Consider the following 16,812-nt stretch of genomic DNA (forward strand, 5'->3'; position numbering starts at 1 on the left):
AAAAAAAAACGCGTCTTCTGGTCCAATGTTGCAAAAATTGTCATCATCAGCAATGAGTCATATCCCCTAAGCAAGCAAAAATGCAATGGGTTATCCGTCTTGGAATGTTGAGGCTACAAGCACGCATCAAAGCGAAGTGTACAGTGCATACATTCATTGAATACCGCATAAAACGTTGAGAAACGCGGCGTCTAGTTGAGTGACAGTGACAAGAACTTTATTGGGGTGTCCTGAGAAACTTAATTGGGCGGAACCGAAGGCTCCCCAATCAAGTTGGTGGCTCCGCCCACGACAGGAATGGGAGGTGGTGACTCTCCACCACGTCGCGGGCCCTCTGGACGGCCCGTAGCTGGTTCGTGAAATCCGACCTCTTCAGCAAGACGTCCCAGTTGGATTTGTATTGAAGGTCGTAGCCCGCGTTGTACGGCCACAGTCAGAGCACGAAGGAGCAGCATGCGTGACCGTACTTGGAACACAACTACGGGATGTTGGGGTCTACCCAAGTAAGCGCTCTGTGGGTGAGGTAGGATCTGGTCTGTAATAGCCTGAAAATACCCGCCTGAGTACTGTTCAGTTTGGGCTGGGGGGAAGGGAATTTCTTCCTGTGGGAAGAGGATCTTTGAAGGGGCAAAGGATCTTTGAAGGGCCGGACCGTTAGCTTGGGCGCGGTTCGTGAATTCACGCGCCAAAGAGTTGGCCCGCTCGTTAGGGCTGCAACCCGCTTGGTTAGTTATATCGTTCAAGTGGGCCAGCAACCACGTTGTGGTATGACCTCCAGTTTCTTCGCCCGTAGTAATACGAAAGGATCTGTTGACGATGCCGATTGCGTGTTTAGAAACTAGAGCGGACGAAAAAGCCCCGACCGCCATGCGCGAGTCAGAGAAAATGGTCGTCGGGCCTTTTGCGGCTTGAAGAGCCAAGGCTATCGCGGTTTCCGCCGCTTTGTTCGCATGTTTAGTGTAGATTGACGCGTCGCTGATAAGTGTTCCGCGCACGTCAATGACCGAGACTGCAAAGCTGTCTGGTCGAGTGGTACAAAAAAAAAAACCGCGTGATCTACTCAATGGCTCATACACCTGTAAGCAATGCCACGGCTCATACCCCCGAAGCAAGCAAAACATGATGTGGGTCATACCTCCGTAAGGTATACCTCCGTAAGATGCTACAAGCGCTGAGCAAAGTGAAGCCAGACCATTGAACTTTGGCATAACCTTGAAGCGTCCTTGCGTGAATGGCCTCATGGTCAATTTGTTATTCAATTTCCAAATTATATTTGGTTATCTTTTTTTTATTTCAAGGCTTATGTCCTCATTCCTGCGAGGTCTTGCTTACGCAAGATGGCAGTATTTGTAGATAAAATAAACAAATAGCAAGCCAACAGTGCTTACATTCATTGAAATCGCCCTTACAACATACAGAACCGCATACGTTTCTTTACCCCGCTGAATGGATGCACTGTAATGTCGCAGAGAAACGTCGTTGGCGAGAGTCTGTACCGCTGTACGCACGCGTAAAGCCGCAGCTAAGCGTCTAAAACGAGCCGAAGAAGGTGAACTGCGAAATCAGCAACACGACGATGCGAGTCTGCGCATTGCCAAGTGGGCAGCATGCTTTCGCCTTCACGTGTTACAGGAGTTTAGCATGCTGCCGAATTTTGTTTGTTTCGTCGTAGCTGCTCTGCTGTTTATTCGCTGTAAAGCGAAAGCCAACAACTTACTCTTTTGTTTTCACAACTGCTGTTTTAGGAGGACACGTGTAAGTGGCAAACAGAGGCAACAGGAGATAACCTGAAGTTACAATAAAGCGGGTGATGCAGTATCTCCAGGGAACCTAAGCAAGAGCGGGGGAAGCAGAGTGATTCATCGGTTCGGGTCGCCGAGGTCGGATCGTGCAATATACCATTACGCCTTACTTCTTTCCCGATAGGTTCTACATTCAGGAGAGTTTTGCGAAGTAATATTGACAAAAAGTAAGACAATAGAAAGCAGAAAAATATAAGGTCACTATACAAGGTGTCCCAGAGTTCAAAATATGCCGATGCACTACCCGCCGTGGTTGCTCAGTGGCTATGGTGTTGGGCAGCTGAGCACGAGGTCGCGGGATGGAATCCCGGCCACGGTGGCCGCATATCGGTGGGGCCGCATTTCGGCCGCATTTCGGCCGCATTTCGGCCGCATTTCGGCCGCATTTCGGGAAATGAGAAAACAACCGTGTATTTAAATTTAGGTGCACGTTAAAAAACCTCAGGTGGTCGAAATTTCCGTAGTCTTCCACTACGGCACGCCTCATAATCAGAAAGTGGTCTTGGCACGTAACACCCCATAATTTAACTTTTTAATGTCGAAGCGCTCTGAGACGACCGACCAAATGCATGTTGCTGACTACTGTATGTAGTAAGTCCCACTATTTTTTTGTATTTTGCCTAATTACATTATTGGTCAAGAATAATATAATTATCCAACATCTGTAGCAACGAAGTTAGGCAAAAAATTCCAATTAGAAACTTGTGGAGCGCTTTGCAAAACGTCTGATTAAACAGTTTCTAACTTTCTATCAGGTATTAGTGTTTTCCCGCCTATTGCACATACCCGCGAAAAAATAAATACCACAAGACATGCCCAATCAATCAATTGCGAGAAGTGTAATGGCATCATTACTCTGGATCACATGCTTTGGCAGTGTCCTGGGACTTTCACAGACTGTGACAAAGAGAGAGACTGGTGGCGGCGAGTCCTACACAGTGGAGTTCTTTTCGATCAAGTACAGGCCGTCCAGAAGGCTCACGATACGGCGGTAAGGTTAAAGCTTACTGTCCCGACGTGGGAGCCGCCTGCGTCAACCTAAGGGTTGATCTTCAGGACAATAAATAAAGCTTAAAGCTATCCAGTTAAAATATCGCCCGTTACCAACTCGCCTAAATGCGCAGTTTACTCGTGAAGAAAATGGACGGAAAGATCCGACTCACCCCTTAATCTATTTATTCTAAAACGGGTCCTACGCGCGACACCATACGGCTGCGGCTCCTCATTGGCTGTATTGTCGTGCTGCTCAAAACTAGGTAACGGGTTCGGTACCCGGCAGCGGCTGTTAAATTCTGGTAAGACCAACCCCAACAATCTTTACACACGCACGCCTTGAGAGCCAACTCATGTGCCATACCTCTACTGTGCTCGTCCTCTGTTTCCTTCACACCATCCACCGTTTTTTTTGCGCTGTTACCACTATGAATGCTTACCAACTTGCCACCTTTCTAATTTATTACCTCTATTACTCTTATGGCTAAACCGAGCCTTGGAAAGAGGAAAAGAAAAGCTGTCCTTTAATACAATATATGCTTCGAGTTTTTGACTATTTCCACTTCGCTCTGCCGTCTGCTAGCCGCCTGGTTATCTCAGATGGTAGGGCAGCTGCCCCGGAAAGGCGGGGGTCCCAGGTTCGAGTCCCGGACCAGGACGAATTTTTCGTCAACTGCGAGGCTTTTCGTTCGAGGAATTAAATTTAGAAAAACCCGAATGGATTTCCTTCGTAGCAATTGCTACGATTGGGTGGATGTCTCATTTTCCCTTAATTAATACGATATACGAATTTCGCTCGGCCTTGAGCGATTGGAGCGACAACCACAGCTGTGTGTCTCACAAAACTGTGACTGCTTGGTGACGCCGTTAACCTACACCTATTACGTCACGCAAACGACAGTCTTGCCGTCACATGACGTGAAGAATGAACAACGAGGCGGTTCCCACGAGCCAGCAATTTTGTCCCTCGTTTCATAAACACGCAGCTTCAAACTCCCAGTGGCGTTTCACTGATGTGCCAATATGGCCATCAGTGAAATTCCAATTCTGTGGCACGTGAATAATAATAAAAAAGAAAGAAAACAGTGTCAATGTAAAGACATAATATTTGCGTTTGCGCACTTCACGCAAAAACCAAACGCATGAGCAACTGTTATTTCTTCAATCTTCGCAGGTATGCAAGTCGGAATCGCAACTACTGGAAGAACCAAAATGTCACGTCAGAGCCATTTGCCCTCATATTTGGCCCCACGTTGAAGCTCATGTTCCAAGTAAGCTATTATTTACAATTATTAGAAGTTCTTGTTACAACTCTGCCATGTACCGATGCCGTAAAATAAATAAACTTCAGAGTTTGAACTTCGAAATGCTCATATCTGCCCCGTAATTCTTCCTTTCAAGAGGTCCCATACGCGGCAGCTCATTAACCTTTGAGACCACATAGAGTACAACTCACGAAGCATTATGACTTGAAGGAACCCTTCATCACGAAAAAGAAAAAAAAAAGAAAGGAAAGGAGAAATTAAAGAAAGCAGAAAAGGAAGAAAAAAAATATTTAATTACCATCAATTATTATGTTTTGCATTATACGTGTTTGTTCTTTATACGAACCCTTTACAATGTTAAAACCAGTATGTAGCTGCCTGCTTGATATTTCAACTGATTGCGGTGTGTTTGTAAACAAATAAGTGCACAAATTACAGCAGAATGATGTCTTCTTCTATGCTTGAGCAGCATCATGAGGTGTGTTCCTGAAACGTGTGTCGAAAGAGACTTTTTTTCTGTAATAGCCTTACCACGAAGTTGCGCTCATGAATGGATAGCTCCACTCCCCTAACCATGACCTCCACTCCCCATAACCCCACTATTCTATTACTCAATGGCGCCTGTAGAAATCCGCTGGTTCCTATCCTCAAGCAGGATATAGTTAAGTACATTTGCGATGCAAGTATTGCTGTCTTCTTACCAAAGGCCTAGCGCTTGACAACCGAGGCAACTTCGAATTATGAAGATGGTTGCGCGTTCACGCGTCGCCACTGCTATGCTGTGTAGTTCTACATAAAATGAATTCACAGTTGCCTTCCTCGCGTCGTCCTGATTGATGTCATCGTTGTTTTATTACTTTACTCTGCTGATCTAGGAAATGTTAGTGCCATTTGTCGTCTGGCTTGCAAGCCATAACTGGTCGTCAGACGATGAAACGGAAACGACTTGATGGAAAAAATAAAGCAGCAAGAGAACGAAAAAATACGCTTGACACAAAGGGTGTCTGGAAAGTAATGACATCATCCATAACGAAAGAGCATAAAGATTGGACTCATATTTAATGGGATGTACGAATTCATGCCGCAAAAAAGATATAAAGCTTTGCGTAATCATTTTCTTAATAAACTACCGAGTCATATACCTGCGTTATGACTAGCCATGCTACATTTATGCGCAGTAGTGAGGTTCGTTTTTGAAGGCAGTAATTACCATGCTTAAAATAATGAAACGTCCAGGCGATATTGCGCGCCACAGATTCACTCTTCATTTAAGTTTGTCGTGCTGTATTTTCATTCACAACATCAACTCACGCATTCTATTTTGTTGATCTTGGCTTCAATGCCCTCTTACTTTACAGCCTATTCATTTGCTTGATACTACCCGGTACAACAAGTACGGAAGAATATTCGGGTGAGTGCATTGGTCACACTTAGGTAATTGTCTCTGGCTAACCAAACACATGTAGGCCGCACAGGATTTCAGAAGGTTTTTTTGGTTCATTGCATCGAACGCGAACCAGGGCTCTTGAATACTAGACGCTGCAGAAATCTAAATGTAGTTATATATATCTTATAATGAAGCAGACGATAAAACAAGTGTTTTTTTAGCTTAGTATGGTAGATATGTTATTGGCCGCTCGATACCTGGAAGTTCGATACCGGCAAATTTTTTTTAAGCACTGGAAGCTTAAACCACCCTCAAAAGCAGCGTTTTCGCTGAGCTGAAGTGAGGTTTCAGTTGTGGACAGTTTAGCACACCAATTACTAATTAGGTAATTACTATATTAAACAAGTGCTAGCACAAACAAAATATCATCGCCTTTTTTATATATATACAAATGTGCTCTCGGTATTGGGAAAGAAAGGTGAGCCAGTTGCGAATTTTTCCTTCATGTGAAAAGCCCGCAGACCATTTCACATCAATAAAGGCTCAAACTTGTTCACATTCATTTCTGGCTATGGAGGGTATTGCCGCTAAGAAAACAGTGAAAGAGCTGATTAAAAAAATTAGCACACTAATTAATGAATTAGTAATTGATTTGCTGAGGTAACCACAACTGAAAACTCCCATAAGCACATCAAAAAAGCTAGTACTGTAGGCACTACATTCGGTTTCATGCGCCTAAATTCAAGTTTTTAAGCATGAATATCAGTGTATCAAAAATGATATGTAGTGTTTTGTGGGGTTAAGGAGAAAGGAAATGAACTCTAATTTGGTCCTCTGATTTATCGTGAGCGACACTGGGCGCTTGAATGGGTGTTCTGACAGTGCAACTAAGAGCGGCCTCCTTCTATCTAAATTTCCTGAAATATTCGCACTATAACGCAAAAGTGGCTGTCGGTTATGCTCACTCAGGAAACTGAAGAAACCGAAACTGTACTAGAACCTAACCATGGACTAATATGGTAAAGCTCCACAATATTATGTTTTTTTATTGAGAGCCAAGACATTTGGACAGCGCGGTGCATTAGCAATCAGTTAAATACATACCCCCGACAGTAACTTTCCTCATTCTTATCTTACGGTTACATACAAGGGACGACTGGTCAATTGCATGCAGCACCTTTGAGACCGGCAAGAGCGTCCTGTTTGTAGCCGAACCTGAACTGGTGAAGCAAGTCATGGTCAAGGATTTTCCTGCACTGCCGAATCGAAGGGTACGTCGTGTAGTACGGCTAAACCAACTTCCTCCTAAGTGGTGTGATTGAAATATGACAAAAAAAGGAAGCTATGATGTGAATAAGGTGATTGCTATTGCAACATAGCTCTCTTTTAATTCATAGAAACAACCACATTGCAAAACTAGACTTTCTGCGACAAACAAACGAACGAACGAACGGACAAACAAACAAACAAACAAACAAACAAACAAACAAACAAACAAACAAACAAACAAACAAACAAACAAACAAACAAACGAACGAACGAACGAACGAACGAACGAACAAACAAACAAAGGAAGAGAGAAAGAAAGAAAGAAAGAAAGAAAGAAACGAACGAACGAGCGAACGAACGAACAAAAAAAAAGAATAGTTTAGCAGCGTTCGCTCACGCTATATACCGCTCCATTATTCACAATACGATGCCTTCGTTTTGGGAAGCAACGGGTTACTGGTCTATTTACTTTTGCTGAAACTGCCGGAAGTGACACGCGTTCACTTTCTAAAGGGGACAGTGAACAGGTCAATGAGGCCCTCCTCGCTACCTGGTTTCTCCTGTTACAGACGTTCACGTTCTCCGACCCCATATTGGACAACATGATGAGCACCGTTTCCGTGGATAGATGGCGAAAGATTCGACCGGCCTCGAGTCCTGCCTTTTCCACTGGAAGGCTAAGAAAGGTGATGAGCGTTGTTGCCTTCGTGATCTTTTTAAGCAGTAGATAGCCAGTGCGTAGTGACAGTGCCATATTATAGAATAGAGAAGGTCGTAGACAAGAAATATATATTTTAAAGCTCCTGCATACTTAACGGAACGCTGAAGATGCATAGTCGGTGGGAAAGTAAAAACAAAAGAAAAAGTTCATGAAAAGACGGAGGCGAAGTGTTCAGCCAATGGGTGAACCAACGAAATATCACTCTGAGTCAAAGTTTCGAAGACATATCTCTTTGTCGAAACATTGGCTTCAAGCTGACACTTTTCTTTGTTCGGTTTGGTTGTTCGGATCGCATGAATAAAAAAAATAATAAAAAATTGGAAACGTGTGCTCACAATGATTGATTGAGAGGTTGTTTAAAGGAGAGTAGCTGCTTGTTTCATATGAATGTTCATTGCATAGAGTTTTAGTGCTCTCAGAAGGAGTATGTTCACTTTTCTTTTGGTTAATAGGAGCGAACATAGCCCAGCGGGGAGGTAATTATTCAACGCCTAATAATATACAATAAAGGAGTTGCAACCTGTCTTTTTACTGCGTGATTATAGATTTGTACTGATCATATTGCAGATTGTCATATTGCAGATTGTCATATTGTCAAGAAAATGTTCAGGGGTAGCAAAAAAACTGCTTTTAGTAGTTAACAGAGGCTACATCGTTTACGAGTATTTGGGTATTATAACTTCTGTCTAGAGTGTTAAAAAGTAAAAAAAATAAGGAAAAGGAAAATATTAAAAGGCATGTATAGGAAGATAGTAATGATCCATAAAGCGTGGAAAAATACCTTTTTTGCTCTTCTGGAGGAAGAAAAACAAAAGGCCTTGAAATAGGAACCAGCTTTTACAGTGACATATGGTATCAAAACATAGTAGCTCGCCTTAAAATACCGATTATGATAAATACAAGAATAGGCAGGTGCGTAAGAAACAGCTTGGTGAACGGCATGATAACGAATGTTAATCGGTGAGAGCCCTTGCTTTGGGATTAACTTGTCAGTCTTACACCGTAGTACAGATTTGACTGACCATGTCTGTTTCTTGGGGATGATTTCGAAGACGAACCTGTTTTTTTTTTGTTCGAGCATAGTTACCATAAAAATATTTGGAGGAGGCTGCAAGGAGGCTGAATTCTCAAGAAGTGCAGAGCCATGATAGACGTTGCGTGGAACGGCAATAATCTATCATGAAGCCATGCTCAAATGTACCAGTGCCCTCACATTGTTGTATAAATTGTTTCCACCAATTACTGTCTTTTGTTCAGTAAGATAATTGTGTTTTATCTGGTTTTGTAACTTGTGAGTGGTACTAAGGCACAGAAAATCGTCAGAAAGTCGCAATATGATAGCCAAAGGGGTATTTATTAATGAGAAAATCCAGCTGTGCTACTTTAGTGGCTTGTAGCAAGGAAATATTGGTAATGATAATTAGCGTTAAGAACACGCACGCACAGAAAAATAGCACGAACACGAGTAAAGTATGCAGCAATATCACACGATGACGCTTGCACATCAAACACGGCTGCCAAGCATTCGCATTCAGAAGCGTGCGTTACAACAGACGGCTCAAGTAAGCAGCGTAATTATTTAGGGGTGTTTTCCCTCCGCCGTTACGCAGTACAAGCTAGCCCAAGAACTAGTACTGCTTGAGCAAATATTGCGTTTCAGTTGTCATAAAGACATGATGTCATCGACGAATTAACGCAGATGAATTCCTTGATTGAGGACTGCGCAGTGGTGACAGCACAACACCTGAAAGAGGCGGCGGCAAAGGAGGAGGACATCGACATCAAACAGTGAGTGCCCGTGCGTACTTTCCGAAAGAATGAATAACGTTCCCACAGTAGCTCCAACGCTCGTATTCTCAAGGACATCTGGGATATCGGCCAAGGATTTTACTTTCGGCGGCAAACAATAGGGAAGCCAGCGAAATAGGATGGTTCATAATATCAACAAGAAGGTTACTGAGTGATCGCTCTTGATAACACCAGGAAAAGCGTAGAGAGTGGGGTAAAAGAGGCAATAACCAATTTACAACGTTCATCACTTTCGAACGCGTCTTCTATGGTATCTATAAGTGTCTCGCTTCGTATCGTACGTACGTGTCTTGCCAGACAGGTACTCGTTAGTGTGCATGGTTTTACAAGAAAGTGTACTGGTATACTGTGTTATTCTCTGGTTTGGCATAAGTGTACAGCTGTATACCTTCCTGCCTAAATCACACGTATATACACAGACCACCACCATGCTAGGTACAGGATTTCTTTTTTCGACAGTGAAACAGATGGACAACTTGTAGAATTATTGTTTCTGCTCATTTAAAACGTCTCGACAATCGAAGCAAGAAATCCTGTTCTTATCGCGGTAGCAGCCTGTGACGGAGGATGATGCTGTAGAGTAATCTATGTTATGATGGTAGCTTTGTTCCTCTGCTTTTTTTGTTGTTGCACTATGGTAAATATGTTTAACCAGTGTAGTGAACAATCAGTTGTTAGCAGCGCTGTGTCTTAGTCCCCTTCTGTCGTCCTGCGTGCTCTCTTTCGCTTTACCTCAAGTTACGCTGTACCAAATCCAACCAGTCTGTCCTTTTGAACGCACGGTAACAATGCTTCGTCCGGTGCGCACTTTAAAAAAAGAGAGATTACTTGCTTTTGAAATTTCCGTGCTGTTAGTCGCGCGTGATGCCTAAAGAGGTCTGAAAATAATCGCTCGAACGGAAGTGATGTCCCAGAAGTGAAGCCATACTGCCGCTGTCTTAGGAGGCACTGGATAAAACAGTGGCTTATAGTGAAGGAAAATAAGCGCTTTTGTCACATTCCCCACAAGTTTAACATGACTTATTTTGTCTTACACACACACTTCCCTTCTTCCGATAAGAAGCTGCGGGAACTTCACTCCAGCAATTTTTTAAAACCTCCTTGTAAAGGTGCGGACCTCTAAGTCGTTCGTTGTCTTATGCATTGCGACGAAGTCGAAGTGTCTGCGAGCAAGGACGCTATTTCTCTAGCTCAGCTATTTTCCAATGATTTCTGCGCACATTTTTGGAGAGCCGCCATGGTTCGTGGCGCGGATGCAAGTTGACGTTCCCGTGTCTCTGCCGGGGATGGCGACTTGAGCGACGGCAGCGTCTAGGAAGCGTACCGGCCTCCAGAGCGATACCGACGGCGATAACACCAGTGTCTACTCGCTCAGCAGTGAGGACTTCTCCAATGACGCCTTGGAGTTTGTGCGGAGCCGCAAGGCGAAACCGAAGACGCACCACCAGGGCATCCATGTCTTCGAGCACATCAACGGTAAGACCAACTCGGAATACCGCAGTCATTACCATTCCATATGTACCAGAACTCGATACCGACAACCTGAGGCAACTCAACAGACAGTCTGTCTTGGTGCAACTTGAAACAGTGGCACCATATCAAATCACAGGCGTTACAGTCAACCCACGAAAAAACGTGTTCGCTAGTGACGTCACAGATGAGACTGCGCTGTGAAATTTGAGTAAACACCCAGAACTTTACGGAATGAAGGTCCGCTTGTATATTTCCCTGGACAGTGAAACCACTGCTGGTGTCATCTACGAAGTGGACGTCTGTACCTCCAGCGCTCACTTGCCGATTCGAGTGAAGCCTGCCATTCATGACGTCGCCATAATCCTTGTGTATCGCCTAGGCACATCCCGCTGTGTGAAAATAATTTTCGAGGGCGAGACTCTCCAATCGCATGTTAAGGTGGGCCACTTTAGGCAACCTGTGCGGCCATTCATTTCAAGGCCACCCCAATGTCGCAATTGTATGAGGCTGGGACACGTGAGCGCCGTGTGCGAGAACACGAGAGTGTGCTCACGTTGCAGTGAGTGACACGCTGCAGACTCTTGTGCATGCAGCCACGGTTCTCAAATGAACGATTGCCTTGGCACCATGATGCTTCCTCGAAAAACTGCCCCAAAACGAAGAAGGAACAGGGGGCCTTGAAGCAGATGGCGAGAGGCCGCTCGTCTCGAAGGGAAGCTGTTGCGTTCGTTAGAAATCGACGCTCCCGGCGCCGTCGGACTTCAAAGAATGCTGATGCCTCTGTGAAAAGTACGCGTCATCCGACAACACATCCCCCTTTGCCCCCGAGGCCTGGTGGAATCGAATTTAAATCTGACAAGGTCATAGTGGAGATCAATGCAATTCAGTCCATACTAATAAAGCCACAGTCAAAGTCAGAGCCACAGCGGAAGTCATGACCGAAGCCGCAGCCGATGCCACAGCCGATGCCGCAGCCGATACCGCAGCCGATGCCACAGCCGATACCATAGCGGATGCCACAGATGGAGCCAGAGCCACGTCAAGTGACACAGCTGCGCACCGCCGTAGAGTGCACCGCACGGCTTCCTGACAAATTGCCCAAAGAAGACCGGCAAGTGGTTATGACGCTCCGGTCTCTAATGAATACTTTTCGAAAGCTGTCGAATAAACTGCACACTCCGTCAGCGCGAAGTGCAATGGAAGTGCTGGATGCTCTCAATTCAGTACTTGCAAGTCTTGAGCAGGAATCATAGCTCACCCGCAGCATTCTATTCGCACTGAAGACAAAAAGGTTGGGTTTTACTTTAACGGTCTAATTCCACGTACTGCAACGTACTGCTGACGAGCAGTGGCTCCTTGGTCTTCACAGGTGGCTTCAACGGGCATCACCACCTATAGGGAAGCACCAAGATTAGCTTTAGACAGCATAATGACGGCAGCGTATTGTATCGGCGGGGCACTTGCTTGGACTTGACTGATCTGAAGGCTCTTTGTTACGTGCACACAGCGTTCCATCTATCCCACTTCCCTCTTTCTGTTCCCCCTTTGTTTTCCCCCAGTGCAGGGTAGCAAAGCTGACGCTCGACTGGTTGACCTACTTGCCTTTCCTCTCTATGCTCTCACTCTTTCTCTCTGCGCATTGCGTCATGTTCATATCTCGTATATAGCATACATTACAAAACAGGTGACTTGCAAGACTCACCGCGCAATGTTACCTCTTTACGGCAGCCTTGTACAAGTGCATACGGAACACGATGCACCTTTAACATCATGTTGTGCCAGCCGAACCTTATGGTGTCGAGTTTCGTGTTTAAGAACCATAGCTGCTATAAAATATGCAGGACTTCCAAGCGCAAATAGAGAGGTGTGTGTCACTTCAGACGTAGGACAATACAATTTGCTCTAAATATAGAAGTGTTTATAGTATTGACGAATTGTGCCTTTATTATTATATCTACGCTCTAAACTCATCGCTGCGCTTCGCTCGATTTATTTAATTTGTATCTGCATGCACGTGCATGTTGCGCCTTTCTCATATAGCTCGAAGGAATGAGAAACTACAGAATAGCATCGACTGTTTCCTTTGGAAACTAACGATCATACTCCCGTCAACGACATTTGGGGGAAGGCTGAACTAATAAAGAGACTGTTTGTTGTAACTTATGAAATATCTTCGTGCTGCCGGCTGCGGACAGCATAAAATAAAGCGAACATTGCAGCTACTTGCGAGGTAGTCAATAGCTATAGTAAGTCTAAAGCAATGCGTTGACCTCAGCCATTCCCCATTTTCAACAACTACGAAGGGCATTCATCACTTTTAATGAGATCATTTTAATACCTGTAATGTACGGCCTACTTAATGGTTCCTGCCACACAGGTTCTTCGGCAACTATGCAGTGGACGTAATTGCAAGATGCGCATTCGGCACGAAGTTGGACTCTCACTCGGACCAGACCAATGAGTTTGTCACCAGATCACGACAGGCCTTCTCGGGACGTGTCACACCACGCATTTTTCTCTTTTGTGAGTAGTTCAACGTGGTCATATCATTTTTATTTTTCTTAGCTGGTTACTTAATCTTTTCATGAAGGTGATAATGGGTGTTATTTACAACAAGTGTTATTTCCTTGCGCTTTATTCTATTTGTTTATTCGTTGCTTCCGTTCTCCCACTACTGTGGCTTAGTGGCTACAGCATAAAGGCGACGTTAAGGTCCCGCTGCGGCCGCCGCATTGGCGAAGATGGAATGTATGAACTTTACAGTGCTTTGGGTGCATCTTAAAGAACCATAGGTGGTCAAAATCAACCTGGAGGACAGTGTCCCTCATAACTCACTATCCAGGTTCGAGATGCTAAGCCAACTTATCTAACGCGTTTGTTCCATTTGTAGTACCTACTGTCTTTTTTTTTAGCATTGTAGTCACAACAAACGTTCCCGTTTGCCTCACATAAACTGGTGCTATCGAGTGTAAATAAATAAAATAAAACAAAGCTCGGTTTGCACTCCGCCAATATTGCCTTGTTTTCCCGAACAGCCCATTAGCGTTCAGGGAAGAAACATTTCGAGAGCGTCTCCGTTATCTTAGAGTGGCTACGCCAAGTCCGATCGTGCATTTTCAAAAATAGTTTATTGCCGAACCTCTCTGATACTTATAGCTGGGCTGCGGGCATAGCTGCAGTCATGGCCGTGTGTGCATGAAACATCCTTGAGCCTTAGCGCGTTATCAGATTTAATTTATGGGTGCTCGTGCATTCTGACATAGTTTTGTGGTCGGCCGCATTTCCTTAAGAGGAAGCTTTAGCTGGGGCCCAACTGCGATTCCGGCTTATTAAATACATGTAAAACGCAGAAACGCTTTCCTGAGATAAACTTCGGGCCCATTTTAGTAAAATGTGCTGCATTTGGGAGAGAATGTTAAATTACAGTGACTGTTGGCAGCGGATTTCTCATCTAGGACCCGATTTCTTAAAGGGAACTTTTAAAAAATTGGTAAGATTAAAAACAATGGAAGCACGAAGTTTACAAATTCGTAGCTCTGCACTAAGAACAGATATCAAAGTTCTGTCAATTGCACTCGTTAGATCATCCAAGGCGTACAAATTTCATTTAACAATTTACAGATTACGCGAATTTGTTACATGGTTTGCTGGGGTATTCCAAAAGTCCTACTCAAATAATAGTGATATATCTGAAAGTCATATATAATATATCAATCTTGTGCGCTTTAGATGTACTTTTAGATACAATTTACAGAATTGTGATATTGCTTTCATTGCTGAGTGAGAGTTGTAAACTTCATAGTTTCGTTTTCTTAAGATTTCTGAGTTTTAACAATTGCTATTAAAAGATTGGCGAGGTAAATCGAAACTTTGTTACCAACAGTAAATATATTTTTTTACTTTCCAATATATTTTTTCTTTCCAATACAACAAACCTCATCAAGCTTAGTGCAGTGGTTGCAGAGAAAAACGAATTCCCCTTTTCATGTATGTAGATAGGAGCCCCCGCGCTAAAGCTTCCTCTTAATGCCGGTGGTTAGCCCGTGCATCTTCCTCAGTATCAAAGAATACTCACAGAAAACTTATTTGCATGCATGTGCAAGTGGCGATTAGTAATAAACAGACTAAGTACGTTACGTTAAGATGTACCCAATGTACGAAACGCTGTAGCACTTAGCGCGGGCTTGGGCAAGTTAAGATATATTGTAAGAAAAAATTGGTGCTTGTTTTCATACAGATGCTGCGGATAGCTTTGACACTTTGCGTAAAGGCCGCAATTGACTTTGTTTTCTTTCTTGGATAGCTAAATGATGCGTTGAAATAGCGAAGTCTTCAATAAATAATTTCTCAATTTCAGTTGTATTCCCAGCCATCTCAAGATTACTTGGGCTGCGACCATTTAATACGGACATATTTCTCTACTTCAAGGAGATATGCCTCAACATCATCAAAGGCCGACAGGACAAACAATTTGTGAGTAACGTTGTGGCCGTTTTGTAAACGTTAATTGAAGATTAATACAGAAGCAAAGCTTGCGCACACCGACGCCGACACGGTCACCACCTTCTTATCCAGGCATGACATTACGGCACTGCTCTCCTATGCAACAAGGAGAGCCTGCAGCATAAATTCCCTTACAATTTTTTATAGAAAGTCTATAGACAGACAATAGACATTTGTCTATGAAGTCTATAGACTGTCTATAAACATTTCTTTATACCAGTCTATAGACAATCTGTTGACTTATGGCCATACACTTTTTATAGACTAGTCTACAAAAAAGTCTGAGCTATAGACTTCCTATAGATTATCTACAGACTTATGGCTATACGCTTTTTATAGACTAGTCTATAAATGTCTGAGTCTATAGACTGTCTATTTACTGTCTATATACTGTCTAGAGAATAATGAAAATTCATGTTTGTAGACAAGTGTTTGCAGAATGTCTATAGACAACTGTATAAGCTTATAGTTCTACATTTGTAGACTGAAGTCCATAGAATGTCTATAGACTATTCCAATAGACCAGTCTATAGAAGTCTATAGACTTATGGCCTTGCACTTATTTTAGACTAGTCTATAAAAAGTCTGAATGTATAGACTGTCTATAGGGTGTCTATAGCTTAATGAAAATTCACGTTTGAAGACAAATTTCCGCAGAATGTTTATAGACAAAAGTGTATAGGCTTATACAGTTCTATATTTGTAGACTGAAGTCTATAACATGCCTACAGACAAATGTCTATAGACTACCTATAGACATTTGATAGACTTCAGTCTACAAAAGTATAACTATATATACAGTTCTACTTTTGTAGACTGAAGTCTATAAGATGTCTATAGACAAATGTCTATAGATAGTCTATAGACCTTTGTCGATAGACATTCCATAGGCTTCAGTCTACAAAAGTAGAACTATATACAGTTCTGCTTTTGTAGACCGACGCCGACACCGTCACCATCGCCTCATCCAGACATGACATTAGGGCACTGCTCTCCTGTGAAACAAGGAGAACATAAAGTATGAACTGGGCCAATTCTAACTATCACCAACATTACCTTTTTACGCCAGACCCAGAACTGAGATTCAGTATTCCAACCTAAGCAACGCAAGTTCTTACAGCTTTACCCGAGACTCAAGGTGGCATTTATCCGGCGTTTAACTTCATAAGATGGGCCGCAAAAGTGACTCCGACAGTCACAGCCAAAGCCAGAGATGATCTCGCACATCCTCTGCGACGGCCCTCATTGCAGTAAAGAATGTTGGACGCTTAATGCCGGAATGTCTGGTTTGGATGACAGACCACTTTTTGAGCTGAAGATTCTGGCGCCGTCGAAAAGCACGAAAAGTGCATGGCGAACAAGAGCACCCTGAACTTTTTTAACGCAGAGCGGCCTCACCTCCGGGCTTTAGAACTGCATGACAGGCGCATGCGCATTGTGACGTGTTGTGCGCTGAACATATTTACAAATCGCATGCATAGGTAGTTCGCTATAGACTTCATGGCACACTGTCTCGATTGCCTCCCTTTCTCCCTTTCCGCTAAATATAATACCAGGCCAGAGAGCTCTTCCGGCCAATCCTCTTGGTTT

The 16,812-nt window shown here is 43.6% G+C and overlaps 1 protein-coding gene across 1 annotated transcript in view; it reads left to right on the plus strand.

Moving 5' to 3' along the window:
- LOC135895801 (cytochrome P450 3A8-like) overlaps nucleotides 1-16,812 on the plus strand; it is a 49,028-nt gene that overhangs the window by 23,179 nt on the left and 9,037 nt on the right. Inside the window, exons 12-18 of the mRNA XM_065423978.2 lie at nucleotides 3,970-4,066; nucleotides 5,419-5,471; nucleotides 6,622-6,718; nucleotides 7,286-7,402; nucleotides 9,137-9,225; nucleotides 13,097-13,242; nucleotides 15,077-15,192. Of these exons, the coding sequence (XP_065280050.1) occupies nucleotides 3,970-4,066; nucleotides 5,419-5,471; nucleotides 6,622-6,718; nucleotides 7,286-7,402; nucleotides 9,137-9,225; nucleotides 13,097-13,242; nucleotides 15,077-15,192 (715 nt within the window). The remainder of the gene's footprint in view (nucleotides 1-3,969; nucleotides 4,067-5,418; nucleotides 5,472-6,621; nucleotides 6,719-7,285; nucleotides 7,403-9,136; nucleotides 9,226-13,096; nucleotides 13,243-15,076; nucleotides 15,193-16,812) is intronic.

The sequence above is a fragment of the Dermacentor albipictus genome, chromosome 4 (genome assembly GCF_038994185.2).
Source record: "Dermacentor albipictus isolate Rhodes 1998 colony chromosome 4, USDA_Dalb.pri_finalv2, whole genome shotgun sequence".
Taxonomy (NCBI): domain Eukaryota; kingdom Metazoa; phylum Arthropoda; class Arachnida; order Ixodida; family Ixodidae; genus Dermacentor; species Dermacentor albipictus.